The sequence below is a fragment of the Arachis hypogaea genome, chromosome 16, assembly GCF_003086295.3.
Source record: "Arachis hypogaea cultivar Tifrunner chromosome 16, arahy.Tifrunner.gnm2.J5K5, whole genome shotgun sequence".
NCBI lineage: Eukaryota > Viridiplantae > Streptophyta > Magnoliopsida > Fabales > Fabaceae > Arachis > Arachis hypogaea.
In genome coordinates this window covers 129,328,272-129,348,684 of record NC_092051.1, presented here as the reverse complement: position 1 = coordinate 129,348,684, position 20,413 = coordinate 129,328,272, and the positions used below count along the sequence as shown (strand labels likewise).

Sequence of the window (20,413 nt, the reverse complement as noted above, 5' to 3'; positions counted from 1 at the left end):
GAACCCCTTTTTCTTGCTGGTGCACTCTACATGTAGACAATTGAAATTTGTAATTGATTTTTCAATTCAATGATAAAAATGATACCTTTGATTAAAAAAAAAAAAGCCTTATAATTACATAAAGAGGATATAATCTTATTAAATTATATACACTATATATCTACATGTTATCCTATGTATCATTATTATGGCTAAGGTAATTGTACAATTTTAATTACACTTAAAAAATGTTCTTAAAATTAAAATAGTATTTTTTAATATTCAAAAATATATTTTAATTTAAAAAATAAAAAAAATGTTACAAAAATTTAAAAATATGAACGGTAACCACCATAATTATAAATTTATAATTACTCCACCATATATGACGTTTTTGTTTCTGTCCCCTTCCCTCAAGCTTCAAACTGAGTGAAGAACAGTGGCTTCTCCATCTGAATAAACAATAAAGGTAAGGTTTCGGGAACAAACCAAGGTGTGATTCCACAAAAACCGCACTTTGGGTGTGACCCACCTAAAAGGAATGATAAGATTCTTTTCCATTTCTAGTTGTGGGGTTTTTTACGTTACTATATGTGAAGCATGAAATCCAAGTCCATGATAACGGGTTTTCTCTAGCATCAAAACGTTTTCCTTGCTCTTTCACTGATTCAATTTTCGATTTTTTTTTGTTTTTTATTTTGTTTTGGGGGCTTTGGGAGTGTTTTTGCTGAAACTGCTAGAAGTGTAGCTTGAAGGTGACAAAAAATGGCGCATTCGGAAGGAACGGATCAGAAGAAGAAGAAAGATGTAATTCGTTTAGAGCGTGAATCTGTGATTCCAATTCTGAAACCAAGGCTCATCATGTCCTTGGCCAATCTTATTGGTACTACTCTTGTTGGTAACTTTGAATTTGTTTCTATGCTGTTGCTGTCATAAAGGATTTTTTTTGTGTCGTTAAGTTAACTTTGTGATGCTATATTTGGTATTCTGAATTTGGGGTTATCCTTTGAATAGTGTCTTGAGATAGAAGTATAGAATGAATGTTGCTTTCTCCCCTTTACAACTATAATTTCGGATGAAATTCAATATTAATGTGTACCCCCCTTTATTTGATTTTGCATTTTAGTGGTCTTGTTGTCTTAAAATTACTTCTCCCAAAAGCTTAAGCTGAAAGAAACATACACGTGAATAGTTATATCTCTAACACATTCTTTCAAGCAAGAGCCTTTTTTGGTTTGCTTAATTTTTGTATAGGCTTTCTTTTTCTTCTTAATTTTGCCTTACGCTAAGTTCTTTTTGGGGCCTAATAAGGATCGAACTCTAGATTTTTCGGTCATATAAGTTTTAATGCCATGTCATGGTACCACTTGTCCTAAAAACTTAAGCTGCTGGAAGGAGGCTCATGAATGGTTAATATCTCTAACACTTAATTCATATTTTGATTTTTTTAGTCATTGGTTGTTATCTTCTATCTTGGTGTAGAAATATAGCAACAGTTTTTTCCAAAGTTGTTGTTCTCTTTGTGACTTGAGTCTATTGATTAATATACATAGAGCACAGTTCCGATCGAGCTGAGTTCTTGAAGCTCTGCAAGAGAGTAGAGTACACGATTCGAGCGTGGTACCTCCTACAATTTGAGGACTTGATGGTATCATTCATTGCTTGATCTTTCTTTTGACACAGTTATCAATATCTTCTTGTTGTAGAGGCGTAGAGCCTAATTTCTTTGTATCTACTACCTTCAGCAACTCTACTCCCTCTTTGACCCTGTAAGTGGGGCACAGAAGCTTGAACAGCAGAAGTTATCTAACCAGGAAATTGATGTACTAGAGCAGAATTTCTTGACGTACCTATTTCAGGTACACTTGCCACTTCCCGCATTACTTACTGATGCTGACAATTAGCTAGGGAACATCTTAATATGATATACATCTGAAAAACAAGTAACAAATGATATATTAATGTATGAACAACTCAACTTATGATGTGGATGAAAGATGAGATAGTAGAGAAGTTTGTTGAAATGGCTGTATGCATTGAGTTTACCAGGTGAAATTGTCTATATGGATTAACGACATGATAGTGTTCTATTGTAAAAATCATATATGTGTTTAAACTTGAAAAATATTAATTTAAATCTATTTTAATATGTTCACCTTAGGTTTTAATAGGTTTTCCTCTACCTTCAGCTGTTTGTTTAGTCCACTCTCTTTATTGAGCTAAAGTAATGGGTTTGAAATTTTTTCCCCTATTAACCATTGTGGATACATCAAAAGGGTTTGGACATGACTTAAGATATTGGTATAACTTGAGTAACCAGTTAACCACAATGCATATCTAATTCTCAAGAAAATGCAAAAGAAGGAAGATGCATTTGATAATTAAGATTTATCTAGTTGTAATTACTAGGGATTGAGCGAAATAAAGTACCATTACCATATTTGAAAATATTTTTTTCAATTATATCTGAAGATTCTTTTATTGTTCATGCAGGTCATGGAAAAAAGCAACTTCAAGATAGTAAGTGAGGATGAGATTGAGGTTGCACAATCAGGCCAGTATCTTCTAAACCTTCCCATTAAAGTGGATGAATCTAAGGTTTGTGCATAATATCTTCTCCTTAGTAGGCAAGGGTTGACTTATTAAACTTGATTAAATGCTGCTAAGTGCTAACTGTTGCTGATGTCTGTTTTTTTTTCTTATAAAGCTTGACAAGACACTTCTGAAGAAATATTTTGAAAATCACCCTCACGATAACCTTCCACATTTCTGTGATAAGGTATGCCTTTGAATTACTTATCCATCTAAAGTTTCTTGGCTCCTCGGTATTTATTATTTTGTTATCTGGGCTACGAAGGATGGGGGTGCATGTGTGTAGAATTGAAGGTTGAATGGTGTTTGAAGCTTTGCCTTCTTTTGGTTTGTAGAATGGTGTTTTGAATTTTTCGCAAATTGAAATCTTTATTTTATGCTGATTGATTACTAGATATTAATTTTAGAAGAAAAGTCTTGATTTTTCAAATAAAAGCAGGGAGAGGGGGTTTAAGGATGCATTAATACTTGAAATTAGGGGTCCCATTTCAAATTTAGGCTGCCAAAATCGAGTAATGAAAAGATAAAAATCTTTTAGGAGGTATCTATATTAATGATGGTTTTGACTTTTGACAAGGGAATTACACCTTTTCCGATAATCGAAAATGCTGTAGGGCAATGGAGAGAAAATAATTTCTATTTGGTCTTTTGGCAATGCAAGTGGTTTGCATGAGCAACTTCTTGACTCAATAGGATAATGTTACTGAATCCATTGTGTAATGAGGTAAAGGTGACTAGGCGTTCTTGAAAATGACCCGTAGTAGCTACTCCTTGGGTTATAACACTTTATAGTGATGTATTTTTAGTTCTTCTGACACGAAAGGAAGAATCTTCTAAATGTTGGCAGAGTTGCACTTAGATATGAGAATTGGCAGTCCAACATGAAATCATATTGACTGAGATGTTATGTTGCCATCGACTCTTGAAGACATCAACTTGAGACCTAAGTTTTTAGAATAAGAATGTTCATTGTGTTTGTTTGGATCACTAGATATTGTTCACTTGTTACTTATTTGATGACTGACTGCAGCATATCTATGACTTATGCCTCTCTCTAACAGTATGTTGTAAAGGCTGGTCAACAACTATTGTTATTAGTATTATTCATTGGATCTAAAAGGTTGAATTTGCCAAAACAAGTGGGCTGTACATTCAAATACCAAACTTTTTCTTTTGCTTCTCAAAGTTCGTTAAATTACAAGCTAATACATTCTATTATTCTAGTATGTTATCTTTCGTCGTGGCATTGGAATTGATCGAACAACTGACCTCTTTATCATGGAGAAAGTGGACATGCTCATTGCACGCTTGTGGGCATACTTGTTAAGGATAACTAGGTAAGCAAACTCTAGGACTGGAAACTATATCTTAAATTGTTGCTAATATTCATGCATTATCATAAGTGATGAAATTGATTGTTAATACTTCTCTCAATGAAACCATTAAAAGTACACTACTTATTTTCTCACTTGCATGCGTTTTGGTGATACTATAGTCTTGTCTAATCTATATCACCAAGTTGTTATTGTACGAGTTATAGTCAATAATGTTCGGATATGAGAATATCCCATTTTATTGTAATTATATCAGAGAATATCATGTAGTATCTTAGATGATCTCTTAGGGTTCGTTGTTGTATTTTGTTTTACTGCATGAAATTTCCCCTTCTTTTAATTATGATTAGGAGTCTAGCATTATTATAATTGGAGATAGGTCTTTTTCTGTTACCAACACAGCAACACAATATATGAAACTAAGAATATCAATTTGATATTATTCTCTAACTTACTCTATACTTTTCTCCTGGCTTGCCTATACCCTAAGTTAGTTTCTAAGAAATTATTAGTGGAATATTTTAGTCCTCAAACAAATTTTAATAACCAAATCAGTTTCCAAACTTTTATTTCTCTAACAAATCAGTTCCTGCATCAGATTGTTCGTCTATATGTATGGACCGATCTGAGAATTTTAGAAACTTTTAGGGAAAGATTTGTCTAACTTTTAACCAAAATTTGATGTCAGGATTGATTTGGTGATTAAAATTTGATGATTAAAGTGTCTGACTAAAAATTTCTTGAGAACTGATTTGGGGTATCACTCCCTACAACCATAAACTCTTCATGTGCAGTGATAGTTCAATACTTCAATACCATATTAGGAACTATACATGTGAAAATACTATAATTTACATTTCATGTTTCTTGGTCTTTTTCCAAAAAAAAGGAAGCACTTTTAACGCTATGGTGCTTGTAGGTTGGAAAAACTTTTATCAAGAAAGCCAAAAAGGCATAATGACACAAATCCAAAGAAGGATGATGAAATTAACTCTGAAAATGGGGTAGACTTGTTCGTTGAACGGATACGCCTTGAAAATATGCAACTAAGGTCCTATTATCATTTCTCTCCTATTTTTCTTGCTGCTGTTACTGTTTATCCTTTTCTTTTTCCTTGTTACTCTCTTATGTTGTTTTCTATCCAGGCAAGGTCTCTTATCTGCTGCTTCTCATAATCTCAGTTTTATGTAAATGTTAATTTTTGGAAGCTTGTTAATTTTTGGAAGCTTCCATTCAACTGAAGATCTAAATTCTTATTAATTTCTACATATCACTAAATATTTGTTTAATGTTGGATGTTCTAGAATCACAAGTAATGATCATTTCTAAGCTAGTAGTCAGCCTAGATTGAGCATCTGAATCTTCCTTTAGTTATGTACTGGTAAAGTAGCAAGTTTATCATGGTGAATAAAGTTTCAGTCATGTTTGAAAAGGTCATTTTAAGATCTGATCATGGGTTTACAAATCAATTCAAATGGCTGAAAGTTCCACCTATATTTAGTCTATCTGCTCCTTTGTGTAGAAGTATATGTGATCGTGTTTTTCTCATGAAAATGCTATGCTCATGTTTCTATGTTGCATAAATTTTGAATGTGCGGAGATAGTCGCCTCTCATGAAACAATTTTCTGCAATTGCCAGTTTCCGCAATTTGGTGGGCAAGACCACGATTCAAGAACCAACATTTGATAAGATAATTGTAGTATACAGGTAGATCCCCTTATATCTCAAGTTCTATTAGAAGGTTAAAATCTAAGAGATTGTTTCCTCAGGAGAGCTGGTACCAAATCAAAAGCAGAGCGAGGAATATTTGTGAAGCATTTTAAAGACATTCCAATGGCTGATATGGAGATAGTTCTTGTGAGTTACCTCATCTATAAAGCATTTTAAGAATAATTTGATTTCTGATAGTGTTTAATTATCAATAAACCAAATGGTGACCCTGATCAAGAACTTTTTACTTGACAGCCAGAAAAGAAAAACCCTGGATTAACTCCAATGGATTGGGTAAAGTTTCTTGGATCAGCTATTGTTGGGCTGGTTAGTTTTTCTGATCTCAATTGCATCTTTTGATCAGTCTTATTGTTTCTCTTCATCCTGAACTAATGCACTTTGAATCTTTGATATTCTTCTTTGTAGGTTGCCGTAGTTAGTTCACTTGAAATGCCTACAGCTGATTGGTTTGTCATTATTGCTGTTCTTTCCACAGTTGTTGGTTATATCGCCAAGACATACTTCACGTAAGTATTTCAACTGTTTCTAATCTCCTTTCACTGGATTAGTCGTTACACACTAATCACATTGACTGTTATTTCCACTATCAAGTTATCATATGGTAGTAAATGCAATTAAAAAACAACACTGCTATACATCTAGAATGTGAAAATTTTCCTGAATATGGTTTGATAGAATGATGTGTCAAGACTACAATGTAGAAGTGTAAAAATAAGGAAATCAGGAGTAGGAAGAAAGATACAATTTGGTCCACTCAACTATGTCATCAAAATTGTTTATTAAGACCTGGCACTGTCCTCTGGTAGCATAGCATTTTTCTTCCATAAAGATTCTGTTAGCCATTGTGCCTACTGATTTTATTTCCCATAGGTTTCAGGCAAACTTGGCTCAGTACCAAAATTTGATTACACAGTCGATGTACGACAAACAACTAGACAGTGGAAAGGGCACCCTTCTGCATTTGTGTGATGATGTCATTCAACAGGAGGTAAATGCTGCCTTAATGCTCTTAATGTCATTACTTGTCATAATATAGTGATAATTTTCATTAGTGATTCTACCTTTTAGAATTGTTTGAAAATAAGACGGCTAGCCAATTCTAATAACACTTGATAATGGTGATTGGCCAAAAGTAAGTCTGGACTTGCCCAAACTGGGCCGCAACAGTGCTAAGCCAGTTCATGCATGCCATAGCTTTTTACTTTAAAAAAGGCTTAACCCCACTTCCTGAGGTATTTGCTCATCACAAAACTAAATTGTTTTCTGTTCATCATCTTAGTTGGAGTCACTAATAAGTTAGTTTTCCTCAAATTTTTGTTAGATATCTATCAAGTTGTAACCAATATTGATATTTGCTAAATATGTATAAGTTTTGAAATTTATAACCCTACAAATAAAAATATCAAAATCTTATGAATAACAACCATACATAGAGGTTGGGGGTCAATACCGATATGCTATCCTTGTTTTTTAACACAAGGGTAACTTAATCTATCTACTATTTGTGCCATATTGTTGGAAGATCATTTGCTAGCCTCAAATTGAGGTTTAATCCCACTTGTAACCATGCACAGCTGCTAATATGAGACTCTTAAATTTGCAGGTCAAAGAGGTAATAGTATCATTCTTTATTTTGATGGAACAAGGCAAAGCTACAAGACAGGTAAATTGTACTGACATAAGGTGGTTTGTTTTCTGTTTTAGTTTTGAGTAGTGTGGTTTCATTAATGATTACAAAAATGCTATAATTTATTTTTATTCCTGTTTTGGGGGGTTTTGTTGAGTCTTGGTATCTCCATATTTGTTAACTTTGGGAACATGAAACAAAACTGAAAACAATGTGACATGTTGAATTTGCAATTAAAGCATATCAATGGAAATTGAAAAGAGAAACCAAACACCCTTTTAGCAATCTTCCTCCTGTTCTCAAGTCTCAACCACCGTGTTCTTTTATCTAGAAAATCAATTTGTACTTAGTGACCAAGGTTGTTTTATGCATTACTTGAGTACTGGCATGCTATCTGATGATGTTAATCAGGATCTTGATCAATGGTGTGAGGAATTAATCAAAGAAGAGTTCGGGGAGGATTGTAATTTTGATGTGGATGATGCAGTTGGGAAATTAGAGAAATTGGGAATCGTTACGCGGGTGAGATTAAAATTCACTCTTTCTAAACTCTCAACTGATTATCTCATTTATCTCTGCAGGAATGTTCTATTTTCTGTTCTCTTGTTCCCGTTATTTACACTTCTTTTTATCTCTAATTCATTAGACACCTCTCTATATCTTTCACTTTTTCTTTAATAAAATCCATGAAAATGAAAATAGGAAACATTTTCACAAACCCAACATGCCTTGGGGGTTGTTTGTGAGTAAGAATTTGGAAGGGAGAGGGGAGGGGAAGACAAGTCTTGTAGTGTTAAAATCCCAACACCCTTAAGGAGATTTCTCCAGCCCCCTAGCCGCAAAATCTCTGGTGACTTCATTCCAGTATCCGTGGTAAGGGAAAATACTAGACAACCAGAAATTTTGCTAGAACTTTGCTGTCATAATAAAGTGACATTGTCCTTGGTCATTGGATGAAAACTTGGATCCAAGAACATTTTATCATATAAATTGCCACTGATTTCTGGCAAAGACTGGTTAGATTTTCTTCTCCGTCAACAATAGCTACTAGCTTGATGGATTTGGTTATCTGTTATGATTGCTTGGTGATTAGATTTTATTATTTGTTGAATGGTGGGTTGCCTTGAAAATGCAGGATACTATTGGAAGGTATCAGTGTGTTGGGCTGAAAAGGGCCAATGAGATCATTGGCACTACAACAGAAGAGCTTGTTCTTAAGGCAAAACAGGGAGCCATCCATCCTTGATGATGTTTTCAAAAGTGTGCTTTATTATCTCTCTTATGTACATGTTAATTTCTGCTTTCTGTCGTGTAAGTTTATGTCAATGTGTGTATTCTGTATTATGTTTACTTCTTCAATATTTTCTTTGTTCATAAAACCTTGTCCCTGATTCTAAAATGCACTCAATTGAATGTTTTCTTTTTAATGATTTTCAAAATCAAAAGTAATGTATTTAGTGAAATTATTACAAGGACAGCATGACGTTAATTCTTCCATGTGTGGGTCAGCATGCCGAAAATGTGTCCTTCATTTAATAGTTGTGACTTTCCCCTAGGAACTTATTAAGGTACTTCACTTTTACTAAACATGTAACTATTCTTTTCGAAATAAAATATAATATAATAACAATGAACTATTTGTAATACTAATTTTAGGTACTTTTGAAATATATCCAAAGAGCTGTATAAATTACTCTTAATATATTTGACAATATTTTTTGTAATAACACGATGTATTATACATTTATAGTTTAGTTAGCAAGAATTACATTAATTTTTTTTCCTAAGTTATTTGTAAGGCTCTGATTGTAGCATTCAGTTCCCTGACTTGGCTCTTCAAACGCTCTGGGTGGCAAAAGAAATCAACGAAGACTCTCCTTTGAAGTCCACTTTCTTGCGAATGATGTTTCACAATCTAGTGCAAATTAGTCAACACAATGTGTGAGAATGAGTTCAATACCACTCAACACATAATGTTTCAATGACATTATTATTATTATTATTATTATTATTATTATTATTATTATTATTATTATTATTATTAAACATAACAGGAATTAATAGGAGTGAACACGGATTGGATATGACCAAAATTTCGATCCGATCTTATCCACACATTTGAGGATCGGATATCGGATATATCCGCAAAACACATATTTTTAAAAGCTTATTTTTATTAAAAAAATATCAATAAAATCCATTTTTTCTATTCTTTTAAATATGTTTACTCTTATAATATTAACATATTTTTTTAAATAATAAATTAAAATAATACAACATATATGATAATTATTTGTTGAAATAAAACATAAAAAGAATATTTACTTATTTATTTCTTTATTTTTTGCGGATATGCGGATATCCACACAAAATCCGCAATCCGATCCGATTAGTGTTTGGATCGGATCCAATCCGATAGCTTTGCGGATCGAATCAATATCCGCAATTTTCGGATTGGATTCGGATAAACACTGCGGATATGCGAATCGGATCTGACACCCCTAGGAATTAAGTTAAGAAAATTACCAACAGATGAAAAATTGCAGAGAAAGGTAGTTTGTAGTGTGTATAAATCACATTACCTCATTCTTCTTGACATGCTCGAGTGTGACCTCCTCCACAGCAGCCGAGAGCTTTCCATTCATCTTTTCCATTTCGTCAAGCTCTTTCATTAATGGCTGATGCAACATCACAAATGTCAAAGCGGAATAATTTCAGATCGAAAGGTAAGGCGAAAAGCTCAGATGAACTGGAAAAAACTATTGATCCAAATCTCAAGATTAGTTCAATAAGATTAACCACTTATACAATGATTCATAAATGTGAGAAGCTAAATCCAGATAAGACAACTAATTGTAATATGGCAACAGCGAAATGAAGACTGCATCCAGTCAAATCTGAAAGTCATACCCGAGGGGTTAGAATAGGCTGGGCTGTTGTTGAAGATGCGAAGAGCAGTTGCTGCAAACTTTGAATGAGGGTGCACCTATTATGAAAACAAAAATTCCTTCACATTCAACATAATAATCACAACAAAAAATAGGGAACTAAAGGGAAACGCATAACCATTATTTGGGGGGGGGGGGGGGGAGGGGGGAGGAAAAAGAAAAGCTTGTGTATATATTACACTAAGCATTCAGCAACTATTAATATGAATGGGAATACAATATTTGGGTAGCTTCTATTTATAATGGTGTCGATGTATCCTAACCCTAAATGGAAAGATTATGCTTTTGCATCCTTAAGTATACTGCTGTCTGCACTAGTCAACTGAGGCCTAAGAAATCCTAATGATACAGTAACATACAAAGGTCTCTCTGTTAAATCAAAAGGCATCAAAACTTGAAAGGAAACCTTCACATGCATAATTCATTTTCTTAAATATATAAATAAATAAAAGAAATACTTACAGTTCATTAATACACCTATTTCTGTCTTCAGGAAGAGAATTCTCAAGGTCTGACTGAAGGGTCATCAACTCTGAATTGAGAGCTGATATCTGCTGGACAATGCCTGGTGCTGATACATATGTCGATAATGCAGCCTGAGTATCTGGGGAAAAAAAGAAAATGACACAGTTAGACAATGACAACGTATAAAATTAGAAGGCTAACGAATCCAATATAACACGAATAGATCACTAAAAAAAATATACTCACTTGAATAAACTTTTAGTAGGTCTCTAATAGCATGCAAGAAATTATCACTGTCATGTACTCCCCCTTGTTCTTGAACATCTGATGCAGCTTGAATAAGGGCCAGACACCGACACTGCAAAACAATCCAAAATGAAGTTGAATGTAAAAATAGTTCAACAGTACACCATAATATGATATTGATTATTGGGATTTGATGTAAATTATAGGAAATGTCAAGTTAACCAAATCCATATCCCTATATAGATTTAGGTTAATTAAGTTCAATGCTGACTGGGAAAAAGTACTTTTATTTCATAAACTACCAAGTACTAAAGTCTTATTTGATGAATGTTGGGTGTATGTGTGTCCAAGCTTCATGGACCAGTTCTTGAGGGTCAGATTCACGGTTTTGAGAGGTCAAAACTTCTAAATAAAGAATACTTGTATCCCTAAGATTTCTGTGACACACTACTTAATTTAGGAAAAAATTTGGTTGCTTGCATCACTTGGAGCAAAGCTAAGCTCAACCTTTTCTCAGAGATTTGACTAAGAGAGTGTTTGGAACAAAGTATTTTTCTATTTCTGAACTTCTATGCAAGTCTCAAACTCTCAAAAGAATTCTTTTCTACTATAAAAATTAAAAAGATTATCCATACTCCTTAACATCACATCATGAAAATACTTTCCAACTCTTTCTTTTTAATCACCAACTGCAACAGGCAGTTCACCAAGGATACAACATAATGTTTGCCTGTCTGCCCTCATCATTTTTGAGTAAAGACAAGATATACTAACACGTCACATAATTTCAAATGCACATGTTAAAAAGAAACGTAAATATCATGCATTATCTCCAGATGAACGCATCAGCAAACATTTAGACAGGTTATGTAGTAAAAAGGAGAAATCAAACCAAATTAAGGAAATACCATTACCTAAAACAAATAAACTGCAGTTAACAACACGATAAGTAAACAAATAACAGCTCAACAGAAAAAATAAAGCAAATAAAAGATGAAAAAACATAGGAAATGTAAATTGTAGGAATACATACCACCCGTCCCTCTGTTGCAGACACATAGGCTTGCAACTCTAACTCTATGACTTTTAGTAGCGAATAGGCTCCAAGCATGTTCTTCTTTTCTAATTGGCAGGCTATCTTTAACAACTGATGCCTGGCAAGTAGAGTTATAAGATGGTTTATGAACTGCCACAAAAATTGAGCGCCCTTTAGGAAAGGTTGGATACATATACAAAAGTTCAAATGTTAGATATAATTATGCACAATGTTATACACGATCAAGTTAAAGATTAAAAATTTGTCTTTAATGATAATTGTAACACCTTCCATTAGGTGAAAAGAGAGGAATACGTAAATTGCAGGAATAAGGAGGAAGGAGAGTGCTCAGAAGAATTTTGATCCTCTATGAACACAACCTTGTCATGTTCATATATGTACCATTGATTTTTATCTTTGTTTTTCCTATGTGGAATTATGGAGGAATTTGGAACATGCTCTATAGCCACACTTAAAGGAAAATCTATCGAGATGGTGAAAACTATGACAAGGAGAAAGATTAACATTATGTGCATAAAAGAAACGAAATGGGTGGGGGCAAAAGTAACAGAGTTGGACACTTCAGGATTTAAAATTTGGTATATAGGATGGTGAAGAATAGAAATGAGGTGGGCATTATCGTTGATACGCACTAGAAGAAAGATGTGCTAGATGTTAAAAGAGTAGGAAATCAGATCATCACCACTAAAACTTGTGGTGGAATGGGAGGTCTTTTATGAAATTAGTACCTATGCACCACAAGTCGGTTTGAAAAAAAAAGAAACACAAGACAAGGTTCTGGGAAAATATGGAAGGTTTAATACAAGACATTAGAAAATAAGATTTTCTTGGGAGAAGACTTAAATGAGCATGGGTCATGGATTTAGAATAGTGAACACAGAGAGTAGGGTATGACAAGCAAAATAAACACCTTATAAGACTGGGATGACAAGTTCTCCAATAGATTTCTTTTTGCTTAGAAAATCAGACCGAAAATTTCTTAGTAACTGCAAAATTATTTCAAGAGTTTGACCACCCAATATAGGGTGCTTGATATGGATTTCCGTGCCCAGCGAAAGATGAAGATAAGTCGTCAAGAAAGGAACCCAACGATCAGGTGGTGGCAAATGAAAAGTGAGAAACAAAGAAACTCCAAAAGACAGAAGCAAGGTGGGAAGGACATGAAAGTTCTAAAGAGATATGGGGTGAGATGATAGAAGTTATCAGTAAAGTGGCAAAGAAACTGTTGGCAAACAAGATATTGGGACAAGAGATAAAGAATTGTGGTGGTGGGACACAAGCGTGTGCAAGAGAAAGTCAAGGTAAAGAGAGAATGCTTTAAAGAGTAATCTTTGTGACAAAAATGTGGAAATTTGGGAAAGGTATAAGACGGCTAAGAGAGAAAAATGGGATTAAGCAAATCAAGAAAGAGCGTATGTATAGGAATGATGAGATTTTGATCATAGATGAGTGCATCAACGAAATCTGGAAGAACGATTATACACGCATGGATAGAATAAGGAACAAAGATATGCGAGAGAAAGTTGAAGTAACACCTATTGTTTAAAGCATAGTGAAATCTCAACCTGGTTTAAACATGTTGGAAGAAGACCAGGAATTGATAGAACATCCAGTGAAAGAGGATAGATTAGATGGAAGATAGACAGTGGCTAGAGACAAAGGAAGACCAATGGTGTCATTTAATCCATTTAGCCAACCTCACCTAGTGGAATTATGCAAATCCAATGGTTTGTGCATCAAAATAATGTTTGACTAACTGCCATATAACTTATAGTTTAGGGAACAATCTCATGTAAATACAAATGAATACAAATACATCCAATAGTGAAAGACATAAACACAAGAAGTATTCAAAATTAGCAATCAGGAGCTAAGCTTACAGTTTTCTGCCGGTTAATGTAGTACTCTTGGCGCATGACCTTCAAATCATAATCACCTAGAGTGCAGAAAAATTGGATCATAGAAAATTTGAACAAGGAGTCATGTAAAAGTAAAGACTAAGATAGTAAAAGTGAATTATTTGATCTGTATAGTTTCAGAGTAAAAAGTTCATAATACCCTGTAAAACATATGTGTCTTGGAGTTGAGCTAGCTCCCAGCACAAATCTGGAATAGTCTAAAAGGGGCAAAAGGTGCAATTAGATAAAAGGGTGTAAATGTAAAGAGAAACAATTATAAATAGTGAAACATTTTGTGCACAAAGAAGCGATAAATATTCAGATAAATTCCTGACTGGGCATTGTTTTAACTTAACGATTGGAGTTACAGTGCAGTTACATTGTTGAGATTCTTCAGAAAAACATTTTTCTTTTTAACTTTAAGGAATCCGGGTGTTCTTTTTTTTTTTCCCTGACACTCCAGGGAATGGTATCAGCCGATGAAACAGTAACATGGACACTTGTCACAAGACAGAAATGAACATTACAACTCAATGAATTTTAAAAATTGAAATTGCAGGTCACATACATTAGAAACTGAATAAAAAACACATCATTCAACATACATATAAAAACTGAATTAAACTACCAATATACAGGGGATTTATAATAGAGTAGGATCCATTTCACCCTGTGTAAGTCTTGTTTTGTTGCCTTACATAGTTGAAAAACTTCTTATACACAATAAATTTCATCAATCCAACTATTAATTCGAACATCTCACTATATATATTAATGTAATAAAATTTTATAAAATTTGGAATTGATTTAACATGTCATCATAGCAATTTACTTTTGCGTTTATTATAATTTTAAAATACAAGCAACTATGACTATTGAATTACATATTGATTGATGCCGAACTTTTTCAAATCCGGTAAGCTTGATTGTCAAGATAATATGATATAATTATATGGTTGAATTGGTGAAAATCATCATGCATAAAAAGAAAACTTCAATAGGAGAAATACAATGCATGTCAAATGAATGTTTTTGAATCGTAGTGTTCAACTGCAGTTGGAAACACTAACAGTAGCACAACACTAAATTAGTTTCTAGGCCTTGACTAACATTTATGTTCTTAAAATGTAGCTAGAATAGGGACAAATTTTCAAAATACCGGATGAATGAAAACATTGAGCCTTCAATATGCAAATAGTACATAAAAAAAACTACTAAATGCTAATGGTGTGGCATCTTAGAAAAGTTCAAGGATTTCTATTGGCAATATCAATATTTGCTAGAAGGCAGAACAAGCCTTGGAATCTATGTAGCAACCAACCTCTGATAGCAATTTCTCCTCGCGGCTATACAGATTCGAAAGTTCTCCTTTCAATTCAGAATACTTTCTCCTGAACATTATACCAGATGATATGATTACATAAACAATTAAAAAAAACACAAAATTTAGAAAATAACTCAGCTATAGTTAATTTAAAGTCATTACAGATAGATACAGTCCTAACATTATCTATCCATCCATTCAAGTCTAATCACATGAAAGACATGTGGTTTTTAGTGAAAAAAAAAAAAAATCATTTTACCTGTCATTAAAGGGCAAGGGGAGGTAATTGACATTTAAAGGTTGTAAATGTAATTAAAAAGACCTCAGGGAAGGTCAATATAATTTTTCCAAAAAACAAACAAACAACAACAACAACAACAACAACAACAAAGGCATATCCCACTAGGAGGGGTCGGCTACATGGATAAATAATATTTAATACAAATTTAGTTATATACAATAAAATAGTAATATAACTTGACCATATGTTGGAAGACGAGATCAAATTTTGATTGGACTTTGATATATGTATAGTATTAAAATTAAATTTTGTTAGGAAATATACAATTGTCAATCGAACCTTATATTATTAGGGCTTTATCTTGTCAATGCTTATCCTATCAAGCATGCCAAATGAGTCCTAACACTGCAACTACAGAACTCGAGAAACTTTTCTCCTATTTTATCAACTTGCAATAAATAAATCATGTTGAGGATACCTGAGAGAATGAAGATCAAGATGAATGTGAGCTTCATCTGATGAACCTGAGATTTAAGTGTCATTAAATAGCCTGTTGCTTGGCATTTTCAACTTGTGCTTCCACCCATTGCCTTTCACTTATTCCAAATCTGTGTGATATGTTAGAGACAATATAACCAGTCAAACTTTTAATAGAACCTCAGAAAGAGACTAGCAATAGTATCCAGTCTAATGGATCAAAAAGTACCCAAAAATCAACTACCCCAAAATATGAACTCAATGGTACTAAGACAAAATTGGAATAAAAGCAGGATAATCAAGATTTCATGTCAAGTCATCACAGAACATCAAAAGCAGAACAATTTGTATAACGAACTGGCAATGATGTAGGCATGCTTTTACATGTAGATCTGGGTAGAACTTCAACTTCTCACACATAACAGAAGCATGTAATCGTTGCAATCTTATAGGATAAGAGCATACACTGATCGAAGCCGTTGCAACTCAGATACACGTTGATGGTGTGATTTTTCCAAATCTGCTCAATCACAAAGCAAGAAAATGATTCGTTTATTCTATTGGCAAATCTGAATAGTAACTAGAAGTTCTTGTTAATGTTAAGATATTTCAAGCGAACATATATGCTATATCTGTGTGCATGCCACAGTATGCTTGAATTTAATATACATAACAAATACAGAGAGCATTCGTTTTGCATGAACTACAGGGAGTGGTTCAGTACAGATTTTTGTGACAAAAAAGTTTACAACAAGTTGGAATGCAGCTATAAGGTGTGAGGGTTGTAACAGAATGCCAGAGCCCAGAAGCAAGAACTTCTAGAAGACAGCATGTTCAGTTATATGCTTAAGGATCCACTGAGATTGGTCTAGTGGTGAGAGATTTAGGTAGTAATATATGTATGAGGTCCAAGTTTTGAACCTATTGTCACACTCACAATGTAGCAAAGAAATTAATGTTTAATGTTTTGGAATCATCATGTAGAAAATCATATTTATAGATACAACAAATATATTTATATTTGTGGAATAAAAATTTCAACAAGAACATAAGAAACTTAAGTCCTTATTACTAAGGAGACACGAGTTCAATTAAATTTGAGTGGGGAAAGTAATAGCAAGTTGTGAAAGACTGGTATACCTCTGACATATATATATTGAGATATCATCAAGACTCACCCAAGAGCATTTAGATTTTCCCTCCTCAGCAACAAGTCGGAATGGACCCTGATAATACATAAGAAACATAAAAGGGCATTAAACCCAAAGAGAATATAACTAACAGAAAGTTCAAACATCACTTTATAAAAAATATAAGAAACAGAAAAAGCTCAACAAGAACAACCAAAATAATCTTGTCCCATAAGATAAGTTCGGCGACATGGATCAATCAACCACACCAGAAAGAGTTCAAGAAGAATAAATTATCATGTTCAAGATTTCATTTTCATCTAGATAAAATGTTAAAGGACATTATCTAACAAGTTCATCTTGCATGACAAACATCAAGCTCTGAATCTTTGAATATTAAGTAAATACCACTATATCATTCACTATACCTTAAAGGTAACAAACATCTTGAGAAGGAGCAAAGCTCTCAAGTATCATCAATGGATTTTCAGTAGTGGTTCAGTTTGCAACAAGAATCTTATAATTTGTTCTTTTGGAGGAACCACTTGAGAAGATGGATGTGTTACATGATGTTACATGAGTATGAACACCTAAATGTATATACTAGGTTCTATTCTAAAAGTAAGCTTCAGGACTGACAAGATTTGACCAAAGGTAAGAAGTGAATATGTTTATTCTAAATGTCATTCATAAACTTCTTTGTTTTCACCATTCTAGACTTCTAGATTGTTTTATTAGTGGCAAACTCAGCAAGAAAAACTATTATGAAAAACTATCCCTCCCCTAGCAAGAAATCAATCTCAGATTTTATAAATATTATAAGGAAGAGCAGTGTCTTTTGTTAGAACAGAATGAGAAGAAAACATAAAGAAGGAAGAATTCTGCAACATACGGTTTCAGTTGCTTAGCAAACCACTGATTTAGCTCAGCAACAAGATTTGTCTCCAAGTAGTATTGATTGAAGTCTGAGTTGATGCCAATATATACCATCCTCTGCACTTCAACGTATCTCAACTTATCAGAACTAAGAAGATGGATCAACCATATCAATGGCATAAAGAGTCTGAAAGTAATAATACACACAAAAATAAGAGAGAACTGCCAGTAAATTGTGAAGTCCTAATTCAAAGTTAAAAAAGTGATAGTGGGGTAATGAGACAAACATACATCATGAAAATTAATTCTTTCTGAAATCACAGTATTAAAGTTTTAGCATCATATGCCAGTATTAAAAGTTTAAACAAAACTAAGAAACCAGCAGTTTGCTATTTTACCTTGATGAAAATAAAATCAATAAAGATATATTGTTTTTAAATCATTTAAAGAAAAAATTTGTTGCATAATGTTATCATTTTCTGTAATATACCCTCTGTTTTTGTCCCCCAATGGAATCTTATCTGTTAAAAGTCTTTAAAGTTTCAAATGATAAACTTCCATTTTCCTTGGCAATCTCTTATAATTACATGTTAATTTCAGTATTTATGAGCTTGCGGGTTTGATTTTATATACTACACAAGTCATCATAATAAACAAGCTTATTCCACAAGTGGAGTTTGCTATATACATGCTAAATCACACCATTTTGCTACATAGAATTCTACTTGGAAAAGATGCTGTCAAGCTCGTCCATGTAACAAACCAATAACCAAACCAAAACTTAACCGGGGTGCTATATTTGAGCTCACGCTGCAACCGTAGTCAGCAAGGATGCTTTGGAAGAGCAAGTTTATTATATGCCATATTGGGTGTTTTGGTCAGGCATATTTCTTTCACCTCCAATGACAAATGTTCAAAAGATGCTTTGTAGTATAAGATATAGTTTAGCTCTGACTGATTTGATGAATCCCTCTGATATTTATGTATTGTAGATCTATTCATTTTCCTTTATTATTTATAAAGATCTTTCACCACTAATCTTGGATCAGATAATGGAAACAAAAATTAAGATTTTATAAATGAGAGCTCAAGGAAGTAACTCCATGAGTGGAAAAGACAAACATTACCCATCTCCCGAATGATAACAAGCCAACTTTGTGCTGTGGAAGCATTCTTCCAAGAACTGCGTTTCATAATGATAAGGCATACCACATAAACAGCCGAACACTCATGAGAGTTGAGACAATACTTAACTGAATATATCGACACCCGCACATCAGCTAAGAAATATTGTTGATCCTAATTGCCTTGCTTTTGCTAGAAATATCTATAGTAGAGTGCTTGTTTGCGAGGTGCCATTAAGTTGATAAAAAAGATATTTTTTATTTTTCTAGTGCTCTCTACTTTTTACTATCTAGAATTTACCAAACACGCTAAATTATTTTTATTTTTCTATAAGATCTTTTAAAAAAATAATGCGAATAAAAATCCACTTTTCTTAACTATCTCACCCAAACAAGCCCTAAAGAACTTTATCCCAGACCAAAAAACTTTTACTTCGCAACATTCCAAAAAACTGAAAAAGCCAGAACATAAAGCATGGAAATCAACCTGATTACTTTGTATGGATTTAGTGTCATAGGCTACATACTCTGGTAGTAATTTTTGCTTTTTTTGTCTCTTATTCGTAGATGTTATGTTCCTCTTGCATTTAATATTGCATTGCATTGGTACTCATATCTGTGGTTGCATAAATCACTATGTTTACCTTCTACACATTTTTGTAAGACAAAGATTTGGGTGGAGTCATGTAATTTCTACTGAAAGGTTATATCCTCATTGTTGTAGGTGTCATTTACATAATGTTCGCAACCTGCTCTTCTGCGTTTAAGTTGATGCCTGGTTAGCTAATCACTGTGATTGCATTGCCTTAGCTGTTGCAAATCGAAGCTTCATGGTTATACCAGAGTTGCCTCCCTGAGAAAATATAAGCTAAAAAAGGGTAACTGGTAGTGCCTATTGCATTTATAGTGAAATTAAGTTTAGTTAGAATTTATGTCAAGAGTAAACGGAAACCCAAACACGCACTTAGGCTGAATTTTGATTTGGATGCAAAGTGGGTGCAAACTAATAGTTTCTGTTGCACTTGAGATGTTACTTTCAGAACTAAAAGAAAACCTTATCATCTGCCCAAAATATACTATGAAAAGAGATATTGCCAAAGCATCCCTGACCTACGAAGCATGGATATCGACACAGATACTTGACAAAACACAGATACGGACAGGTAGAACACCAATTTTTTTTTAAATGACAAGACAGAGACATGCGATATAGATATATAAAGTTTCAAAATTTATATGGTAATCGAGCATTTTAGATGTAAAATTACCAATATTCAGTTATTCACTACACTACCATATTCAAACAAATAATACTGGTGTTTTGGATCCTAATGACACTACATCTAACTCATGTTTGAAGTGC

General features: G+C 33.4%; 1 protein-coding gene and 1 pseudogene across 3 annotated transcripts; one reads left to right on the top strand and one right to left on the bottom strand.

Annotated features, from left to right (window-relative positions):
- The first annotated feature begins 42 nt into the window (after window positions 1-42).
- On the top strand, window positions 43-8,691 carry LOC112754979 (uncharacterized). 3 transcript variants are annotated; one of them, XM_025802824.3, is made up of 16 exons: window positions 43-448; window positions 728-862; window positions 1,533-1,627; window positions 1,725-1,838; window positions 2,473-2,577; window positions 2,687-2,758; window positions 3,796-3,908; window positions 4,825-4,956; window positions 5,545-5,613; window positions 5,676-5,763; window positions 5,872-5,943; window positions 6,043-6,143; window positions 6,508-6,625; window positions 7,241-7,300; window positions 7,676-7,786; window positions 8,400-8,691. In XM_025802824.3, exons 2-16 carry the CDS (start codon window positions 745-747, stop codon window positions 8,508-8,510), a joined length of 1,479 nt encoding a protein of 492 aa, XP_025658609.1. In that variant the 5' UTR covers window positions 43-448; window positions 728-744; the 3' UTR covers window positions 8,511-8,691. The 3 variants fall into 3 exon arrangements, with proteins under 3 accessions (XP_025658609.1, XP_072077303.1, XP_072077305.1); XM_072221202.1 differs by lacking the exon at window positions 7,676-7,786 and having other exon boundaries at window positions 310-448; XM_072221204.1 differs by lacking the exons at window positions 43-448; window positions 7,676-7,786 and having other exon boundaries at window positions 459-862.
- A 243-nt stretch (window positions 8,692-8,934) lies between these two features.
- LOC112754980 (AUGMIN subunit 3-like) lies at window positions 8,935-15,985 on the bottom strand (annotated as a pseudogene).
- Between the last annotated feature and the right edge of the window lie 4,428 nt (window positions 15,986-20,413).

Coding starts and splice junctions, on each gene's coding strand:
- LOC112754979 (XM_025802824.3), top strand. CDS start 745: ATGGCGCATTCGGAAGGAACGGATCAGAAGAAGAAGAAAGATGTAATT. Junction 863..1,532: donor GTCCTTGGCCAATCTTATTG/GTACTACTCTTG, acceptor TAATATACATAG/AGCACAGTTCCGATCGAGCT. Junction 2,759..3,795: donor TTCCACATTTCTGTGATAAG/GTATGCCTTTGA, acceptor CTATTATTCTAG/TATGTTATCTTTCGTCGTGG.